Source organism: Lepus europaeus, chromosome 4 (genome assembly GCF_033115175.1).
Source record: "Lepus europaeus isolate LE1 chromosome 4, mLepTim1.pri, whole genome shotgun sequence".
Taxonomy (NCBI): domain Eukaryota; kingdom Metazoa; phylum Chordata; class Mammalia; order Lagomorpha; family Leporidae; genus Lepus; species Lepus europaeus.
The window spans coordinates 64,374,854-64,395,549 of record NC_084830.1 but is presented as its reverse complement, the minus strand read 5'-3'; the positions used below and the strand labels follow the sequence as shown (position 1 = coordinate 64,395,549).

The 20,696-nt window shown below is 34.5% G+C and overlaps 1 protein-coding gene across 2 annotated transcripts in view; it reads left to right on the top strand.

Moving 5' to 3' along the window:
• Positions 1-20,696, top strand: part of ZC2HC1A (zinc finger C2HC-type containing 1A) — a 48,887-nt gene that overhangs the window by 15,939 nt on the left and 12,252 nt on the right. For both annotated transcript variants that reach the window (XM_062188324.1, XM_062188323.1), the window contains exons 5-7: positions 4,000-4,148; positions 13,887-13,986; positions 14,939-15,038. In XM_062188324.1, coding sequence (XP_062044308.1) covers positions 4,000-4,148; positions 13,887-13,986; positions 14,939-15,038 — 349 coding nt within the window. The remainder of the gene's footprint in view (positions 1-3,999; positions 4,149-13,886; positions 13,987-14,938; positions 15,039-20,696) is intronic.

Below are 20,696 nucleotides of genomic sequence, written 5' to 3'. Positions count from 1 at the left end.
ATAATATTGATAAGATTTTTATAAATTTTATGTGTTATTATACTTATAATAATGGAACCTTAATGTAGCATTATCTCTAAATGTTTTGCTAAACAATGGTGACAATCCAGGCATCTGAGATTATAAAGAAACACCAGTGTAGAACATAGCAATCCTTGACCTTTTTATCTTCATACTTGTAGTTAAGCATAAAGCATTGTAGTATTTTAAAAATTATAGCAACTAGTAAATGTTAATATGCCAGGATATAATCTAATCATGCTTGCTGTTCAGATGTTGTCATTCAGTAGGTATGATCCAGATAGTTCTGTTACTTTGGTACTTTCTCCTCTGGGAAGAAAAAAGAACCATATTACTTGTTTATACCATTCATGTGGGGAAACTACTATGTAGATTGGCTACATCAATGATGCCCTAAGTTCATTTTTTTCATTAGCGGCTAAGATTTTCTTTATTCATTGTTACTGAAAGTAAAGTAGGATTCTGGTAACCCAGTATGAACTACTGAGATACTGAAAAACTTAGGATACCACCATTTTTTGACATTGGTCAGTACAGCCTAGAGAGGTTGTTATTTTATGTAACAGGTTAGTTACATTAAAGTTCAGTTCATGCTTTGGACAGGGATTTATTTCCTAGTGATGAGAAAATTGTTATCAAATCTTGATGGGTTTATTTTTAATATTTTATTGTAGAGCAAGTTTTCAAACTATTTCCATAAACGGTCAGATGGTATTTGATGCTTTGCAAACCATAATGTCTCTGTTGTAATAACTTTGTCACTGTTGCAACAAATGAGTCATAGGTAAAATGTCAATGAGTGGGCATAGCTGTGTTCCAATAAAACTGTCTTTACAAAAACAGGCAACTGACAGGCTGGATTTGGCACATGCCATAATTTGCCAATTTTTGTTTTAGAGGATTGGTAATTAACTATACTTGAGTTTAACTTATATCTCTTATAATTCTACTGTGATTTTCTCCATGAAGTTGAGTTCTCTCTGCTTTGAAGGTATTTAGTATTATATCTTACTTTACATACCTATATTTTCTTGTCTAAATAAGTAAGAGAAAATATCAGTTCTTAAGGATAATTTTGACTTTTGAAATTTTTTAATTTTGGGGGATTGGCAAAAATAACTACATTGTGACTAAAGATTTTTTTCTTATTTCATTAGTAACCAAGAAAGATTTCTGAGCCTTAAATGTGTATAAATTATAAATAGCAAGCTCCGTATACAAAAGTAAACCTGTTCAAGCAAATTAAGATTTTTTTGGGCCGGCGCCATGGCTTAACAGGCTAATCCTCCACCTTGCGGCGCCGTCACACCGGGTTCTAGTCCCAGTTGGGGCGCCGGATTCTATCCCGGTTGCCCCTCTTCCAGGCCAGCTCTCTGCTATGGCCAGGGAAGGCAGTGGAGGATGGCCCAAGTGCTTGGGCCCTGCACCCGCATGGCAGACCAGGAGAAGCTCCTGGTTTCGGATCAGCGAGATGCGCTGGCCGCGGCCGCCATTGGAGGGTGAACCAATGGCAAAAAGGAAGATGTTTCTCTCTGTCTCTCTCTCTCTCACTATCCACTCTGCCTGTCAAAAAAAAAAAAAAAAGATTTTTTTGATGCTGTTAAATTTTTATGTCTGTTCCCAGGGTTGAGATCTTTTACAGTTGGCTCTGTGACAATTTCTAGATTTAATTTTAAAAGATATTTTATTTACAATATACTTTGCATTTTGGGAGCATATTTTTATTTCAGAAACATTTGTTGTATCTTAAATTTGAATTAATTATGTTAATGAAGTTTTTTTAAAAGTCATTCCATCTGCTTAGTCTTGTAAGATACGGTAAGATACAGCTGTTTTAAGTCCATTAAACTGTTTCTTCATCATTTAATTGAAATAAAAGATTTTATAGTTGTACTCACTTTTTTTGAAACATATTTTAATGTTACATTTGCATTGTTATGTTATTATTGTTCAACTAATCTATCATATAAGATAAGCATCCAGATAAAAACATGATATTCTTTTGATAAAAAGAAATAACAATTTATTATACTTATCCTTTTGTTAAGAGGATTTATCTTTTTTTTCAAGTTTATGTCCATACTTTTTTTTTTTAACTTTTATTTAATGAATATAAATTTCCAAAGTATAGCTTATGGATTACAATGGCTTCCCCCCCCATAACTTCCCTCCCACTCGCACCCCTCCCCTCTCCTGCCCCCTCTCCCCTTCCATTCACATCAATATTCATTTTCAATTCTCTTTATATACAAAAGATCAATTTAGTATATATTAAGTAAAGATTTCAACAGTTTGCACCCACATAGAAACAAAGTGAAAAATAATGTTTGAGAGGAGTTATCTTTTATTTTCTTTCCTCCTCAGCTAGAAAAAAATTCTAATTTATTATATGCTAATATTAGATTTTTTTTAAGATTTATTTTATTTATTTGAAAGAGTTGACAGAGAGAGGTCTTCCATCCGCTGGTTCACTCCCCAGATGGCCACAACGGCTGGAGCGTCACTGATCCGAAGCCAAGAACTTCTTCCACATCTCCCACGTGGGTGCAGGGACCCAAGGAGTTGGGCCATCTTCTACTGCTATCCCAGGCTATAGCAGAGAGCGGGATCAGAAGAGGAGCAGCCGGGACTAGAACCGGCACCCATATGGGATGCCGGCGTTTCAGGCCAGGGCTTTAACCTGCTGCACCACAGAGCCGGCCGCAGATGATTTTTTTGCTTAAGAGTCTTTGCTAACTTTAGATAAGTAATTTAAAATTTTTTTTTTTTTTTTTTTTTTTTTTATTTGGAAGTCAGAGTTACACAGAGAGAGAAGGAGAGGCAGAGAGAGAGGTCTTCCATCCTCTGGTTCACTCCCCAGTTGGCCACAATGGCTGGAGCTGCACCAATCCAAAGCCAGGAGCCAAGAGCTTCCTCCGGGTCTCCCACGTGGGTGCAGGGGCCCAAGGACTTGGGCCATCCTCTACTGCTTTCCCAGGCAACAGCAGAGAGCTGAATTGGATGTGGAGCAGCTGGGACTTGAACCGGCGCCTACATGGGATGCCAGCACTGCAGACCTGGGCTTTCACCCGCTGTGCCACAGTGCCGGCTCCTGGATAAGTCATGTTAAGCTTTTATAAAGAAAGAGGCGATTTTTCTGGCCTCAGAATCAGCCCTTAAGGCATTCAGCTCTGGCTAAAAAGCCCATTTCAGACATGGAAAGCCAAGACACTGTGGCAAGAAAAAAAAAAAAAAACCTAAATGAAAGATCTCTGTGAATGAGATCCCAGCAGAAAGAACAGGCCATCAAAGAAGGAGATACCTTTCTCTGAAGGGAGGAGAGAACTTCCACTTTGACTATGGCCTTGTCTAAATAAGATCAGAGTTCCTGATTCCTGACGTCATAAATAAGAGTGTCAATTGTTAAATCAACAATGAGAGTCACTGTGCACTTACTCCCCATGTAAGATCTCGGTCTTTAATGTGTTGTACTATGTGAATTAAAGGTATAACTAGTACTCAAACAGTACTTCACACTTTGTGTTTCTGTGTGGGTGCAAACTTTTGAAATCTTTACTTAGTATGTACTAAATTGTTCTGTAATTGAAAATGAATCTTGATGAATAATGGGATGGGAGAGGGAGGGGGAGAATGAATGGTTGTGGGTGGGAGGGTGGTTATTGGGGGAAAAAGCCTCTATAACCCAAAAGTTGTACTTTTGAAATTTTTATTTATTAAAAGTTTAAAAAAAAAGAATGAAACAAATGTGAGGCACTGTACTTCATACAAAAAATTTGACAATTGTCTAATTATATCCATCATTTGGTTTTGTTTGAATAAAAAGAAATAATGGGAAAAAATAGATGCTTTTTCTTATCACATTTACCATATTTGCTTATTATATTTATGTGATACATCTTTAATTACTATTTATAAAAGTTAATGATTCTTATTTTTCATTTCATATGATTAATCTCTTCCTTTTTAAATCTGTTTTAGATTACATTCAATGCCCATATTGCCAGAGGAGATTCAATGAAAATGCAGCTGATAGACATATAAATTTCTGTAAAGAACAAGCAGCACGTATTAGTAATAAAGGGAAATTTTCTACAGATACCAAAGGAAAACCAGCTTCTCGGACACAGGTGAGATGCTCAATTTTAATAATATCTACAGATAAGTGAGAAAGTGGCTCCTGCTTCAGATTCATAGTTTTGTATTTACACTTTACAGAACATTAAACTATAGTCTACTCAACTACTTAAAGGAAATATATTTCTTTAAGAGAGTTAGTAAAGTATTTGAATAGTTAATTGAGAAAAATTTTTTACTCAGAATCCTTTAATGTAAGGAGTAGAAACTTCATGCATTTCATACATACAACTTTAGAAACATAATGATTCTGGCCGGCGCCGCGGCTCACTAGGCTAATCCTCCACCTGTGGCACCTGTACCCTGGGTTCTAGTCCTGGTTGGGGCGCTGGGTTCTGTCCCGGTTTGTCCTTGTCCAGTCCAGCTCTCTGCTGTGGCCCAGGAGTGCAGTGGAGGATGGCCCAAGTGCTTGGGCCCTGCACCCGCATGGGAGACCAGGAGGAAGCACCTGGCTCCTGGCTTTGGATCGGTGCAGCGTGTCGGCCGTAGCAGCCATTTGGGTGGTGAACCAATGGAAAGGAAGACCTTTCTCTCTGTCTCTCTCTCACTGTCTAACTCTGCCTGTCCAAAAAAAAAAAAAAAAGAAAGAAAGAAACATCATGATTCTTCCCACCTGATTTGAAAAGGACTTGAGTTAATAGGGACTTGAAGAGAGACTGACTTAAAGAGGAAAAAAAGTAAGAAAATAAGTGAAAGATAGGTGAATCTGAGTCAGGAAAGCAGGAGGGCCAGGAAGTGAGAAAATGGCAATACATGTCAGTTTGTAAATCATGTAAATACTTAATGTTTCCAGTGATATGTGAGTAATGTACACGAGGAAAGGAAACTCTGGGTTCAGGTTGTAATTGCTGCTTGTGAACTTCTGAACAATTAAAATTTTATGTAAGTCTTATTTTTCATCTGTGAAGTAGTAACCTACTTTTCATGATATTTACAAGAAGTGAATGAAATAAAGTATATAAAAATACTTATAAACCACATACTATAAAAAGTTTTGTTATAAGAAATGAATTTTTACAGTACTGTTGTTTTCATTAAGCTAACTGTTATGCAGAAGCATTGATAATGTTAGACTTTTAAGCAAATTTTAATTTTCATAAAAAATTTCACTTGGGATCTGTTTTTTGAGTGTTGTAAATCTAGCCGACAGTAGACTATTTGTCTTGTTATTTATGATTAAAGTGTTATCCTAGTATTGAATTTATATATTGAATATATTGAATTTTTACAATATAGTATATATTGAATATAGATATTATTGAATATATCATTATTAGCATCATCTTTGTGGTGAAAGTACTATTTGTTGAAAAGATTTTTTTTTTTCTCAGTGAATTAATTGCCTGAGCACCTTACTGGAAAATCAAGTGAATATATGTACATGGGTTTATTTCAGTATAAGCTGTAATGTTTTTATATATCTATCCTTTAATAGCACATTATTCCTATGCTGAATATACTATCTTAATAACTATTAAAATCAGATAGTCTGAATTCTCTTATTTCTTATTATTCAAAATTGGTTTGGAGTCTAGGTTGTTTAAATTTGTGTATAAATTTTACAGTTGACTTGTTAGATTCTACAAAATAGGTGCTCCTATTTGAGATTACATTAAATCTATACATCAGTTTGGGGAGGATCGACATTTTAAATATATTCATTTTCCAATCCATGGACTTGTTATATTTCCTTTTAATTGAGTTTTCTTTATTTCAGTGATGTCTTGTGGTTTTCAGTATTTAGGTAAAAAATAGGTCATGCACATTTTTTATAGGATTCCTTTAGTATTCAGTATTTTTGAATTCTCTTATAAATGCAGTTGTGTCTTATTTAATTTTCATTCGTTTATTGCTAGGATAGATGTGTGTGTGTGGCTATATTCTATAATATCTATCTAAATATAAATATGTTAAACCTGGTATCTTGCTCAATTCGCTTATAAGGGCTGCTTTGTATTTTTAATAGGGTTATGTCCCCTGTAAATAAGGACAGTTTTGCTTCCTCCTCTCCTAACTGTATGCCTTTTCTATGTGTGCGTGATTTATAGTACTGGCTAGAACTTTCTATTCATTATTGGATATAAGTTGTGAGAGAAGACATTCTTTCCTTGTTCGTGTTCTTTTGTGAACACATACTATTGAATGTGAGGTTAGCTAAGAGTTTTCATCTTTGGTTTTTGTCGTCTGACAAAGCTCTATTCTAAGATTTTTTTTTTTTAAATATCATAAACAGATTTTGAATTTTGTTGAATGCTCTGTCCGTATGTATTTAAATGATAATATATTTTTCCATTATTCTGATATGATAAGTTGCGCTGATTTCAGATGGTAAGCCAATTTTGTATTCTATGAATAAATTATAATTATAAATTATTCTTACAAATTTTTAGATTTGATATGCTCAAATTCTATTAAGAATTTTTACATCCATGTTCATGACTGATATTATGTAGTTTGATTTTGATATAACAGGAATACTAGTCTGATAATGGATTTACAATTCTATTTTGTGGATGAGCTTTTGTAATATTGATATTACTTTTTTTGTAAAATGTGATATTCTGATGATTACATTCTTTTTTTTTTTTAACATTTATTTTTATTTATTTGAAAGAGTTACACAAAGAGAGGAGAGGCAGAGAGAAAGAGAGAGGTCTTCCATCCGCTGGTTCACTCCCCAGTTGACTGCATGGCCGGAGCTGTGTTGGTCCAAAGCCAAGAGACAAGCTTTTTCCCAGTCTCCCAGGCAGATGCAGGGGCCCTAGCACTTGGGCCATCTTCCACTGCTTTCTCAGGCCATAGCAGAGAGCTGGATTGGTAGTGGAGCAGCCAGGACTTTAACCGACGCCCATATGGGATACCAGCACTGCAGGCGGTGGCTTTACCCGCTACAATACAGCACCAGCCCAGTATTTCTTTTTTATATGTGTTTGCAGGAATTTATCAGTGAAGCTTTGTAGGCATAGAATTTCTTTGGTCTGAGGTTTGTGATGACTGCATAAATTTCTTTTGTTGATATATTTCTGTTAAGATTTTCTATTTTGATATCATTTTTGGCAATTTACATTTTCCTAATAATCATTTCATCCATGTTGTTAAATTTATTGACCTAATGGTTTATCTTTTTAATGAATGTACAATTTATATTAATATTCTCTTATCCTGTGTTGATACTGGTATGTATTGTTTGTTTGTTTGTTTTTTTTTTTTTTTCTGATTTTTTTCCTTTCCTTAATCAGTCTAACCAGAGATTTATGAATATTATTACATGTTCTCAAAGATCATTGACTTCATTGCTCCAGCATTGGTCTGCCCATATTTCATGAGTATTAGTGTGTTTTTTAATTATCCAACTTAAGCCACTCTCTGATTGGGTAATTTCTTCTTTCACTCAGTTTATTTAATAGGGAGTCATTGCCTCCCAGATATTTGGGGCTTTTCTAAATATTATATTATTTAATTTAGTTCTGTTTGATTTGGGAACCTCCTTGACAAGATCCATCTTTTTGAGATTTATTTTATGATATTGAACATTTCTCTTTGAGGAGAGTGTTAGATGAATGTGAAAATCAAATGTATGTTTTGCAGTCATTGCAATATAAATGTCAGTTATAAATGTCAGTTAGGTTAAGGTTACTGGTCATTGAGATCTTCTGTGATGTTGTTGACTTTCTCTACATGGTCCATCACTTATTGAGGGAAATTTTGTACTAAAATCTTCAACTTTGATTGTCTTTTCTATAACTCTTGTTAGTTTTGTCAGCTTTTATTTAAGTATTTTGAGTTTCTCTCATTAGTTGTGTTTATGATTTGTTATGTGTGTCCTATGCATTGTTCCTTTAATCATTAATTGTTATGAAGTATCCCTTTTTTACTACATCCACATTCCTTTTGTTGAAGTATATTTTACTTGACAAGAATATAACCTAATTTCAGCTAAATTATGTTCACTTAGTTTGTTTTTATACTTTAATTTAAATATTTGTTTTTGTGTTGCTTCTAGGCAACGTAATTAGCTCTTGTTTTTGTTTTTTAATCTTATCTGGCAACCATAGCTCGTTGGTCAAAGTGTTTAATCATTTATATTTAATGTAATTCATTTTGGTGTGATTGTGTTTAGGTTTGCCATGTTGTTGTCTGTCTTCTTTGTCATTTATGATTTTTCTGTTACTTTTTCTTGTTTTTCTTAATGTCAGAATGATAGATATTTTTTCTATTGACTTTCTAACCTTTTGAATTTTTTTAAAAGTTGCTTTAGGGATAACAAAATTGAATTTTAACTTACTCTATCTGTGGATATTTCCATTTACCTCTCACCATCCTTACTGCTATAGTTTTAAATATATGTGTCCTGTGTAGACATTATAAGCCTATAAGAATTCCTTATGTATATTTTTATATAGCGTTATACTTTTAAAAAATTCATCTTTTAAATTTGGGGAATAAAATAAATATATTTTATATGTTTATGTACACATATATTTATGATACATGCCTATACTTTGTGATTTATATTTATTCATGTCTTTATCATTTCCAGACCTTTTCATTATTTCTTGTTTCTAAGTTGCTGTCACTTGTCATCTCCCTTGAGCCTGAAGAACTCTGTTTAATCTTGTAATATTGTAGATCTGCTGGCTATGAATTCTAATTTCGGTTGCCTGAAAATACCTATATTTTGCTTTCATTTCTCTGTTCAGTTCCCTATTTATTCACTGTTACCACATTTACCATGTTTCCCTTTATTTCTCGTGTGTGTGTGTGTATGTGTATTCCTTTTTGAACATATTTGTGATAACTATTTTGAAGTCCTTGACTACCAAATCTAACACTCATTCCCACTTGAAGTTAGTTCTGTTGATTAGTTTTGCTCAATAGAGGCTATATTTTCCTGTTTGTTTGCCAGTAATTTTGGGCTGAAAAACTGGATATTGTAGATAATGTATCAAATGTAGATTTTGTTTTCTTGCTTTGAAATATTATTTCTTTTTTCTTTATTTGGGGGAGGTGAGCAGATACCTTAGGCAGTATGCGTTTTTGCCTGGGTTCCAGTTTCTTAATCTTTTTTTCTTTTAAAACCTCTTTTTTTTTTTCCTTAAACTTTATTTATTTATTTATTTTTTGACAGGCAGAGTGGATAGTGAGAAAGAGAGAGACAGAGAGAAAGGTCTTCCTTTTTGCCGTTGGTTCACCATCCAATTGCCCCTGTGGCCGGCGCATCTCGCTGATCCGAAGCCAGGAGCCAGGTGCTTCTCCTGGTCTCCCATGGGGTGCAGGGCCCAGGGACTTGGGCCATCCTCCACTGCCTTCCCGGGCCATAGCAGAGAGCTGGCCTGGAAGAGGGGCAACGGGGATAGAATCCGGCGCCCCAACAGGGAATAGAACCCAGTGTGCCGGCACCTCAAGGCAGAGGATTAGCCTGTTAAGCCACGGCGCCGCCCTTTTAAAACCTCTTATGATTGTTTTATGTATGAGAGTTATGCAGCCGTTTCTGTCCTTCACCATTGAGTTTATAATTTGTTATTTTTAAGCTTTTGGAATTGGCTGTTTCTCTAATTTTCTACCTTTTACAAAAATTTATTTATTTGAAAGGCAGAGTGGTACAAACAGAGAGAGAGAGAGAAAGAGAGATTGAGAGAAAGAGAGAGAGAGATCTATTTGTTCTTTGCTTGTTGCCTCCCTGAATAGCCAAAATGGCTGGGACTAGGCCAGGTCAAAGCCAGGAGCCTGGAACTCCATCCAGGTCTCCAATGTGGATGGCAGAGGCCACCTGGGTCATTTTCCGCTGCTTTCTCAGGCAAATTAGCAGGGAGCTGGGTCAGAAGCGGAGCAGCTGAGACTCAAGACAGTGCTCCAATATGAGATGCCAGCATTGTAGGCAATAGCTTTATCAGCTATGTCACAGTTCCTGGCCCCTAATTTTCTACTTCTTATCTTGTAGTTTCTAATTCCCTGTTAATGTTTTCAAAGTTGTTTTTTATTCCATTCATTGTAGTTGGTGGGAAGGGCATTTTGGGTTAATATGCTGCTTGGGACGACTGCATCCCAAATCACAGTATTTAGGTTTGAGTCCCAGGTCTGCTTTCAATTTCAACTTCCTCTTGATTTGCTCCTGGGAGGGAGCAAATGGTGGCTAAGGTCCTTGGATCCCTGCCACTTATGTGGGAGACTTGGATTGAGTTCTGGGCATCTGGCTTCAACTGACCCAACCCCAGCTGTTGTGGGCTTTGAGGAGTGAACCAGTGGATGGGGAGATCTCTATCTCTGTTTCTCTTTCAAATAAAAAGAAAAAGAAATCTAGCTTACATAATTGTTCTGTAATATGTATATGCATATGATAATTGTGTGAGGTGACCCTGATGGCTATGTTCCTGCTATTTTGTTTCCTAATTTATAGTTGCCTATATACTTAAATCCATGATTACAGTTGACTCTTTGCTCTTCATGACTTTTAAAAGCTAATTCATGATGGTTATTTGTATGAAGTGCCTTCTTCCAGAGAAGGTTTGTGCTTGTAACGTCCAGGTATGTAAGATTATTATCAGTAAGGAAAAATTTAAAATTAAAATATTGGCTTTAATTTGCTTGAATAGCAAATATATGTGTTATTCAGCCTTATTATATTGTGTTCTGGTGGTAATTTGTTTCTCCTTTCATCTGACACTCAATGATTTTTTAAGCTTTCTTGAGCATTTTTAAGTTTTAATTGAAGGGTTGGCCCAAGTAGTCTTTTCTACCATTTTACCAAAAATGGATGTTCTCCACATTCTTTAAATTTTTCCAATTCCTGTGACCGATCTGATCTTTGTAATGTTAATATTTTACCAGGGAAATTTGTTAGATTTGTGAACTGTATAAAAACAAAAATGATAAATAATTTAATGAATGAAAATATAATATTGAATGTAAGTGTTTAAGAATAAAATGATCTTGTTTTCTGATCATTAAAATGTACTTATACAAAATTGTTGACAGCCAGAGTCATTCTATAAGTCCTTATAATACTGGTAGAATTTCAACTGGATGCCATGGAATGGCTAGAACACAGCTCAGAAAGGAACAAATCAGATTATTTGGGTCAGGGAAGCGGCAAGATATTGAGAGGCAGGTGAATACATTTTAAACAAGAGCTTATTCAGCAGAAAAACTAACCTCACTTGTTCTTGTTGAAAGTCATAGGAAATGTTACAGGATATAAATAACTTGGGGTTAGGTTCTAGCTCAGAAAACAGTAAAATTACTTGAATTAAAATGGTAAGAGGTGGGGCCAGCGCTGTGGTGCAGCAGGTTAACTCCCTGACCTGAAGTGTCAGCATCCCATATGGGTGCTGGTTCGAGACCCAGCTGCTCCACTTCCAGTCCAGCTCTCTGCTGTGGCCTGGGAGATCAGTGGAGGATGGCCCGGGCCCTTGGGCCCCTGCACCCACATGGGAGACCCGGAGGAAGCTCCTGGCTCCTGGCTTTGGTTCAGCACAGTTCCAGCTGTTGTGGCCAATTGGGGAGTGAACCATTGGATGGAAGACCCCTCCTCCCCCCATGTAACTCTTTCAAATAAATAAATAAATCTTTTAAAAAAGTGGTAAGAGGCCTAATGAAGAGAGGAGGACAAAACACCTTTTGAAAGAAATATTTTGCCATTTTTTGAGGTATCTATAAGCCATTAAGTTAACAACAATTTCTGCTATGTGCATAAAAGTCTTCAGTCCCAGTTATGTAATGTCACGAGCCTCCTTTCAGCCTGTGCCCTGCCTGAAAGCTGGGTCTCTTAATCTGCAATATATCACACATACATTCTATGTGTATGCTAATTGTTTTGCTCTGTTTTGGTTGTTAGCTCAATATAAGTGGATAACCAGTCTAATTTGGTTCCTTAATCTAATTTTATTGTCTCTATTTTAAGTAGACATACTTTTGATAGTTTGACAAGTCTTTGTTAGTTCTTTTTTCTTTATTGCTGTTTTAAACCTTTCCCAATTTCTTCATTGGTATTTTAATGGGACTGATATTAATCAGATGTTGTTTTAATCTGGGAACAAAGAAACCATATCTCCATGTGGCTCATCTCCCAAAGTCTCCTAATTATTAGCTCATTTAACAGACATTTACTGAAGTTTTGGTTTTCTATTTGACAAGTGACTTAGAAGGTTTTCATTTCTAACAAACTATTGCAAAATGTGCATGCAGTCATTTTTATGACCTTTAGCAAAATTTAGTTTTTAAAAGTTTTCATTTTGAAAAATATTTTACTTCAGAATTATTGTTAGTTATTTTTGGTAGTTGATATCTTAAATTTTATACTACTCACTGATTAAAAAATGCTTTGACTTTAAAAATTGAACAAAACCAGTTTTCCTGTAGAGTCCTAAACATTCTGATGTATTACACTCAATCACACATGCAGGTATCCTTATCACTTTATATTTGAAGCACTGGCTGCAGCGAGGTGGCATTAGTTAAACTCTTGCTCTGCAGTTAAGGTGGGTAACCTGGTCATTTCTTAATTTTGGAAAAGGTGATCAATAACATTTTTATATTTAGTGAACTAAGCAAAAACTTGACTCAAAAAGATAATGCTGATATCTTTAAAATGTCTTTATACAAGATTAGTGACAGCCACAGTCCTTTTTTTGATATCTTTTTGTGCCAGATGTGAAAATAAAATTAATAGTGATGTACCTCTAGAAAATATAGAAAGAAAAAATAACAGAATAAGCTGAAATATCCAATCTTATATAAACCATTCATCTAATGTAATCTGGTAAGGTTACTGAAGCCAGACTTAGCTCTTTTTATTCACATTGAGGAAACCCATAATGCAGTTACTATGAAATTTGTCCAGACTGATAGGTAATCTTCTGAAATTTTTTATAGTAGGAAGTACAACTGGATTAAGTATTTGAAATGAAATCACACCCAGGACCATCTAAGAATCTTGACCTTTAAAGCTAGACCATCAAGTGAACATCATTAGGTGTTTCTAAGTTTTTCTGCTGTTTTTGAACTGAGAAAGGTTGCTCTTAGTTTGTTTTAGCTGTACAAATTCTGAAACTTTTAGTATTCCAGTTTTAAAAAAGAACATATTTTAGAAAACCTCTCTTTGATGCAGCATATTTTAGTTTAGACTTTTTCAATTTGAATAATTCAGTAACTAATAAAAATGTTGTTTAAGAAAGTGTAAATGTTTTTCTTTCCAATTTTTTATTGTGAAATACTTGACATAAAATTTACCATCATAACTATTATTTCAGAAATTTATATTCATTTGAGAGGCAGAGAGAGAGAAAGAGATAGAGATAGAAAGATAGCTTCCATCTGCTGATTCACTCCCCAAATGCCAGTAATGGCCAGGATTGGCCAGGCTGAAACTTGGAGCCAGGAACTCAATCAAGATCTCCCACATGGGTGGCAGGGACCAACATACTTAGCCTCATCTCTGCCTCTGAAAGTATGCGTTATCAGAAGCCAGATGTCAAACACAAGTATTTCCAATAGAATGCAAGCATCTTAACTATTAAAAACAAACACTTTACCCTTAACCATTTTTAAAAGTACAGTTCTGTGGCATTAGATAAATTTGTAATATTTTGCAAAACCATAATCACCATCCATTTCTATAAATTTTTATTTTGAAAAACTAAAGTTTCGTATTCAGGATATGTGAGCTTTTATCTACTAGTTTACAGTCCATAATCAAATTATATTAATGAAATATTTTCTTCTCTTTATTTTAGTATAAGCCACCTGCAGTTAAAAAGTCAAATTCTCCTGGAACCACATCATCAGGATCTTCAAGATTACCGCAACCAAGTGGCACTAGCAAAGCTGTTGTAGGTAATAAGCTCTGTAATTTGACTTGCTGTTTTTAAGACCTATGTTGGTAGAGAAGGAAATGAAGATAATAGTCTATTCTGGATTACTAAATTTATAATTAAAAGACAGAGAAAAAATAATTCTATTTGAGTGAAAGTAAACTACCTTTTAATAGAGTTTCTATTTTAGGTATTTTATCATTATTTTAGCTTAAACATCTATCTCTGATGCTATTATTGGGGTATTATCTGTTCCGAATAGTCAGCCATGTTTGTTGTTGTTTTTAAGATTTATTTAGTTATTTATTTGAAAGGCAGAGAAACAGAGATCTTACATTCACTGGTTCACTCTGCAAGTGGTTGCAACAGCCAGTTCTGGGCAAGGCCATAACCAGGAGCCAGGAGCCATCTCCATTCTGCTGCCCAATCTGGGTAGCAAGAGCCCAAGTACTTGGGCGATCTTCCACTGCCTTTCCACATGCATCAGTGTGTAACTGGATGGGAAGGGGGTCATCCCAGATTTGAACCAGCACTCCAGTATGGGAGGCTAATATTGTAAGTGGCAGATTAACCCCCAGTGGCACAATTCCAGCCCCAATCACATGGTTTTTTTTAATTCTTTGACCACGATATTTTCCCCTCATTTCTACCTCAGTTCCTCATACCTTTATGCACTTGACAATTTATATTAATAAACATTTAATGCTTGTGATGTTTGGAGAAGTTATTGACCACTAAAATATACTTTCATTTCTGTGTAATTCTAAAAAATTTTTTAGACATTATAAATGAATGATGCTGCATTTTGTTCCTTGGAAATACCATTTTTATAAGAATTTTGTTAGTCAATTACTCTTGATTATAGCCACAAAAAGTAGTACTGAAGAATTATTTCCTTGTCAGATGCTCTGCTTTATATTTTCTGTTTATTTTCTTTAGAGTATTGTTAAAATTAATGCCCTTTTTATTATAAGGTATGCCTTCAGGTAAAGTGTCTTCAGTTAACAGCTCTTTGGGAAACAAACTTCAGACCCTATCTCCCTCTCATAAAGGGATAGCAGCCCCTCATGCAGGGTAAGTCTACACTGAATAATTTATTTGTGGGCTATATTTAAATCATATTAAACTTTTATTTTGTTAAGGTAATTGGTTTTAAATTAAACTTAATTTTGTTTTTTAGCACATTGCTAGTCAGGAGCTCACTGCTGCTGTTGAGCATTCAAATTCATATAACCATTTTGTAAACAATCTGACATTTATCAAGAGCTCAAATTTTAATGGATTTTATTTCTGTGGCTCTAGTTTAAAAGTAGTAATTGAAATATAGATGGATTTTGTAATAACTGTAATTTATTAAGCGCTATGTATCAGGCACTGTGCTAGACATTTTGCATATATTGTTGAAACTATCCCATGTCCATAGGGAAAAAGAATCAGAAAAACAATAATTTATTGACATCTACAAAGCTTTTAAGAGTTAGAAGCAGGATACAAATTGAAATCTATTTTGCTTCAAATATTGGACTATTCACATGTTCTGTTATAATAAAAAAATTGCCTAAATGTCTAGCTTTGTTTGAATATTACAAAAATCTACAAATATGTATGTATATTTGTATATTTTAACAGTGTAATCCTACTATAGTAAGAGAAAAATGTAGGATAAAAAAGACTTTATATACTGTGATGGAAAATATAAATGTATGTGTATACACAAAAAAGAATTTGCTGAAATATTAACAGTAGATGATTTTTTATGCTGTTTAATACTTTCTCCAGTTAAGTACACATGGTTTTTAATGAAGTCACATAATTAAACTTTAGTAATCCGTTTAATATGGGAAAGATTGTTAGTAGCCCTAGGTTTGTCATAGATGACCGTCTATTTTTAGAACTCACTTGCACTTCCATTTTGGTAAATCAGACAATTGAGATCGTCACAAACCTATTATAATGAAAGCTTATGCCTATTTTTACATATACTGGTACAGTTAACTAAGTAAATATAGCCCCATGTTATTTTTGAGGATATATCAATTATCTGTGGCTTTCATTCACTTTGGTTTTATGTAGAAAATTTATACTCATGCAAGGATATTTATCAAATAGGATAATTACCTTTCATTTTTCAATGCATATCAAACAGAAAAGGCAAGACCTACAAGGAGTTTAATGTAATTATCATTGTTGAAAAAATAACAAGACTGGATGAGTTAAATGTTTTTTTGTTTGTGTGTTCCTCGAAAAAGAAGAGATAGGCTGTCTGCAAGAGAGGTTCATTATGGGTAGAATAAGTAGTTTAAAAATAAAAATAGAATCATATCTTCCAGTGGTAAACAAAATTGCTATTTCTTTGCTTCTCTAAGTTAACTCATTGGACCAAAGTGGAATATAAATATTGCAATTTACTTTACAAAGATGTTTTGCCATATCAGAGAGAATTGCCTTCTGTTAGATTATAAGATTTTTTGAGGTGTTGTTTATTGTCTTAGTTTACAGTTGATTATGAATTAAAAGCCAGTATTGTTCAGGAGGGTTTCTAACTGCTGAAAGGAGATTGATAGTGTTTGTCACTGGCCTACATATTTGCTATATTAACTGTAATGTTATTATAGCATATTGGAAACTTAGCTGACTTGTTAGTGGCAGAGTTCATTCCTTTGTCAGAATTCTTGAGTTAATGATTTATTTGTTTTCCTTGCTGGATAAATATTCCATGATGGCCGAGAGAATGTCTGCCTTGCTTTACAGAAATAACTAGAGAATCGTATATGTAGTCAGCAATACATTTTTGGTGAATAAGTGAAAAATAAGGAACTAGTAAATTAAATCTCTCATCTGTAAATCTGTTGGCACATCATAGAATTGTGGTCTTGGTTTACTTGAAGTTTGTATAGCAACCATTTTTTCCATTTACACAGTTGATTCAAGGTTGATTGAAAGTAGAATTAAGGTATCTAGTTAGCTGTCAAGTTCAAGAAATTAAGTATCTGCTGAGATCAGTAAATGATATAATTTCTCATTCTCTTGTAATTATTAACAGTCTGATATTCATAATATTTGTTATGGTTCACTTTAATCAAGCATGGTAGTGATCTGAAATATTTATCATACTTGCATAGAAAAATTTATCTTTGTACTAGAAAAAAGTGTTCATGTTTGGTAGTTAGCATGTAGACAACCTGTGGATCAGCTGTAACTAATTTTTTTTTTAAATAAGCACACCTTAGTGGAAAAGCTTTCCTTATTAAACAATTACCTTTAATCCTAAGAAATTTTAGAAATATGAGGCACAGAACTTTTATATAAATATGGCAACATTTAAATTTTGTCAAAGAATTTACACAGTTGTGCCTTGAGAATTGTGGGTTTTTTTTAATAGGTTATAAAAATTGTTTATTTGATTGGTTTGAAAGGATGATAGAGATATCCTGTCTGCTAGTTCTCTTCCCAAATGCCTGCAACAGCCAAGTCTGGATAACTTTACAAAGTTACACCAGGTTTCCCATATGGGTGGCAGAGACACAACTACTTCAGCCATCTCGTACTGCCTCCCAGGGTGTAGATTAGTAGGTTGCTAGAATTGGCAGCAAAGCAGGACTTGAACCCAGGCACTCGAATATGGTACATGGGCATCTCAAGCAGCATCTTACTGCTGCACTAAATTCCCACCCAAATAAATGCATTTCTTAATGGTTAATTGCCAGTACAAATGGATATTTTGGCAGATAATTTTCAATAGCTAAAGCATTGCATGTCAAAGATTTACTTCTGTTCAATTACTATGAAAAACACGTTTAGTTTGAATATAATAGATATGGTAAAATCAGAGCCACAGAATACATGTATGGTACACTTACTTAATTAAAAAACTAAAGTTATTTCATACTTAATACTATTAAAACCAATAGGAAATAAAATACCTATAGATATTTAACTACATTTTAATATGATGGAACCTGTTTGTTTTTACTGGGTTTTTTGGCTTTGGTAAGCCTGTCTTTTACTATGTGTGAACTGAATATGTGTAGAACATTATTTAGATTTTTGTGAATTTTTCTGTCTTTTCTTATGGATCTAGAAGTTCCTTAGACAACCTAAGATAACAGAGTCTTGACTGTTATGTAGATAAAAATAATTGAAGATATTGGATTATGGAGTTAATTTTGCCATGGAATCAAGTTAGTAAATTATCTATGTAGCACTCATGAATTTATGATCAGAAGTAGATGTATGACACATTTCAAAACTTGGAATGCCTCGGAAAGTCATAACTACAGAAGTCCACAAAGATGCAAAATAAAACCTGATAAAAATTTCCCCAGTAATATTTTAGAAGTCATCTTCTAATTGCATCTTAATTTACTATGCTTGCTACAACTATCGTCTTTATTTCCTAAGTGAATTCACTCTCATGGTCTCAGCATTAAATGAGAACCTTTCATAGGTTAACATTTATTTCATATATGTGTATGTTGTATAATGTTTAAATCAGGATACATATACTGATCTCAAGTAGTTATTTTTGGTGACAACTTTCAAAAGTCCTTTCTTCTACCTTTTAGCAGTTCTATACAATATGTTGTTGCCTTTAGTCACGCAACCTGTGCAATGGCGCATAAGAACTTCTTTCTTCTAACTGTAACTTAATCTCATTAATCAACCTTTCCTGGTTCTTTTTTTTTTTTTTAAAGATTTATTTATTTGGAATTCAGAGTTAGAGTCAGAGGCAGAGAGAGACACAGCGAGAGTGGGAGAGAGGTCTTCCATCCACTGGTTCACTCCCCAAATGGCTGGGCCTATCCGAAGCCAGGAGCCAGGAGCTTTCTTCCAGGTCTCCCAAGGAGGTTCAGGGGCTCAAGGACTTGGGCCACCTTCTGCTGCTTTCCCAGGCCATAGCAGAGAGCTGGATGGGAAGTGGAACAGCTGGGACTTGAACTGGCAGCCATATGGGTTGCCCACACTGCAGGCAGCAGCTTTACCTGCTACACCACAGCACTGGCCCCAAACTTTCCTCTTTCTTCCTTGCCTCTCTACTACTAGCCATAGCCTCTGAGCACTATCATTTTACTTTCAACTTCTATGAGATTAGTTTTTTAGTTTCTGTGAATGATAAAGTCATGTAGTACTTATCTTTCTCTACCTGGCTTGCTTCATTTACCATAAACACCTCAGTTCCAATCATGTTATGACAAATGACAGGATTTCATTTTTTATGGCTTAATAGTATTTCATTGTGTATATGTACTACATTTGCTGTATCCATCAGTTGATAGCATTAAAGTTGTTTCCATTTCTTGGCTTTGTGCATAGTGCTGTAATAAACATAGAAGTGCAGACTTCTTTTCAACAATCTGATTTCATTTTCTTTGGATATATATGTAGTATGGCTAGCCAGAAAAGATGATGGTTCTGTTTTTAATTTTCTGAGGCATCTCTGTATTGTTTTCCACAGTAGTTGTATGAATTTACATTCCCACTGACAGTTTGTAAGGGTTTCCCTTTTTCCACATTCTTAGCAACCCTTGTTATCTTTTGTCTTTTTGATAATAGCCAATCTAACTGAAATGAGGTAATTGCTCATTATAGTTTTGAATTGAATTTCCTTGATGATTTCTCAAAGTAGGACATAACAGATGACCAACAGGTGCTTGAAAAATCCTCAATATCATCAAATACTACTCAAAATTCTTACTTCACCATGAGTATTTTGAAATCCTGCAAAAGTGCATACATACACATACATATATAAAATCTTGATTATTGAGCTTTATAAATTCTAGTTTTGACATATAACCTAACAGTAATAAATAACAGTAGAATACAAAATTTTAGCCGAAGAACAATATATACTAACAGGATTTGAACATACACACATATATAAATTGATTGCATTTTGTAACACAGCTATATGGCATATATTATCATTGGAAGATACTTTTCTATTAGGCTTTAAAAGTTGAAATTATTGGTGATGCTTTTGTATACATAATATATGTAATATTTCCATTGGGCAATTAATTTCAGATTCTATACATCTTCTTTCTCAAATTGAACTCTGCTGTTTAACATGGATATCATCATATTAGAGAAATCTGTTTTAAAATTATCGTTTAAAATTTTGTAAATTTTAATTTCAGTAATTTTTTTTCTGAGAAAGTGATATCTTACAAAACCTTAGATATCTTTATTTAAGGGTAACCAATCTTTGAAAAAATAGTGGTTTAATAACTTTAATACTGATCCAAAGAAAATCTGATTAATTAAAATTTCAAATAAGGCCGGCGGTGTGGCTCAATAGGCTAATCCTCCGCCTGCGGTGCCGGCACACCAGTTTCTAGTCCCAGTTGGGGCGCCGGATTCTATCCCGGTTGCCCCTCTTCCAGGCCAGCTCTCTGCTGTGGCCCAGGAGTGCAGAGGAGAATGGCCCAGGTCTTTGGGCCCTGCACCTGCATGGGAGACCAGGAGAAGCATCTGGCTCCTGGCTTCGGATCAGCGCGGTGTGCCGGCTACGGCGGCCATTGTGAGGTGAACCAACGGGAAAAAAAAGGAAGACATTTCTGTCTCTCTCACTGTCCACTCTGCCTGTCAAAAAAAACAAAAACAAAAACAAAAACAAAAAATTCCAAATAAGAAGATTTTCCAGTGATCTTTCACAAATTAAAAACAAACTTACCTCATTTTAGAAACTATGTGTCAAAATATAATCTAATAATAAGGCAGTTTTTGAAC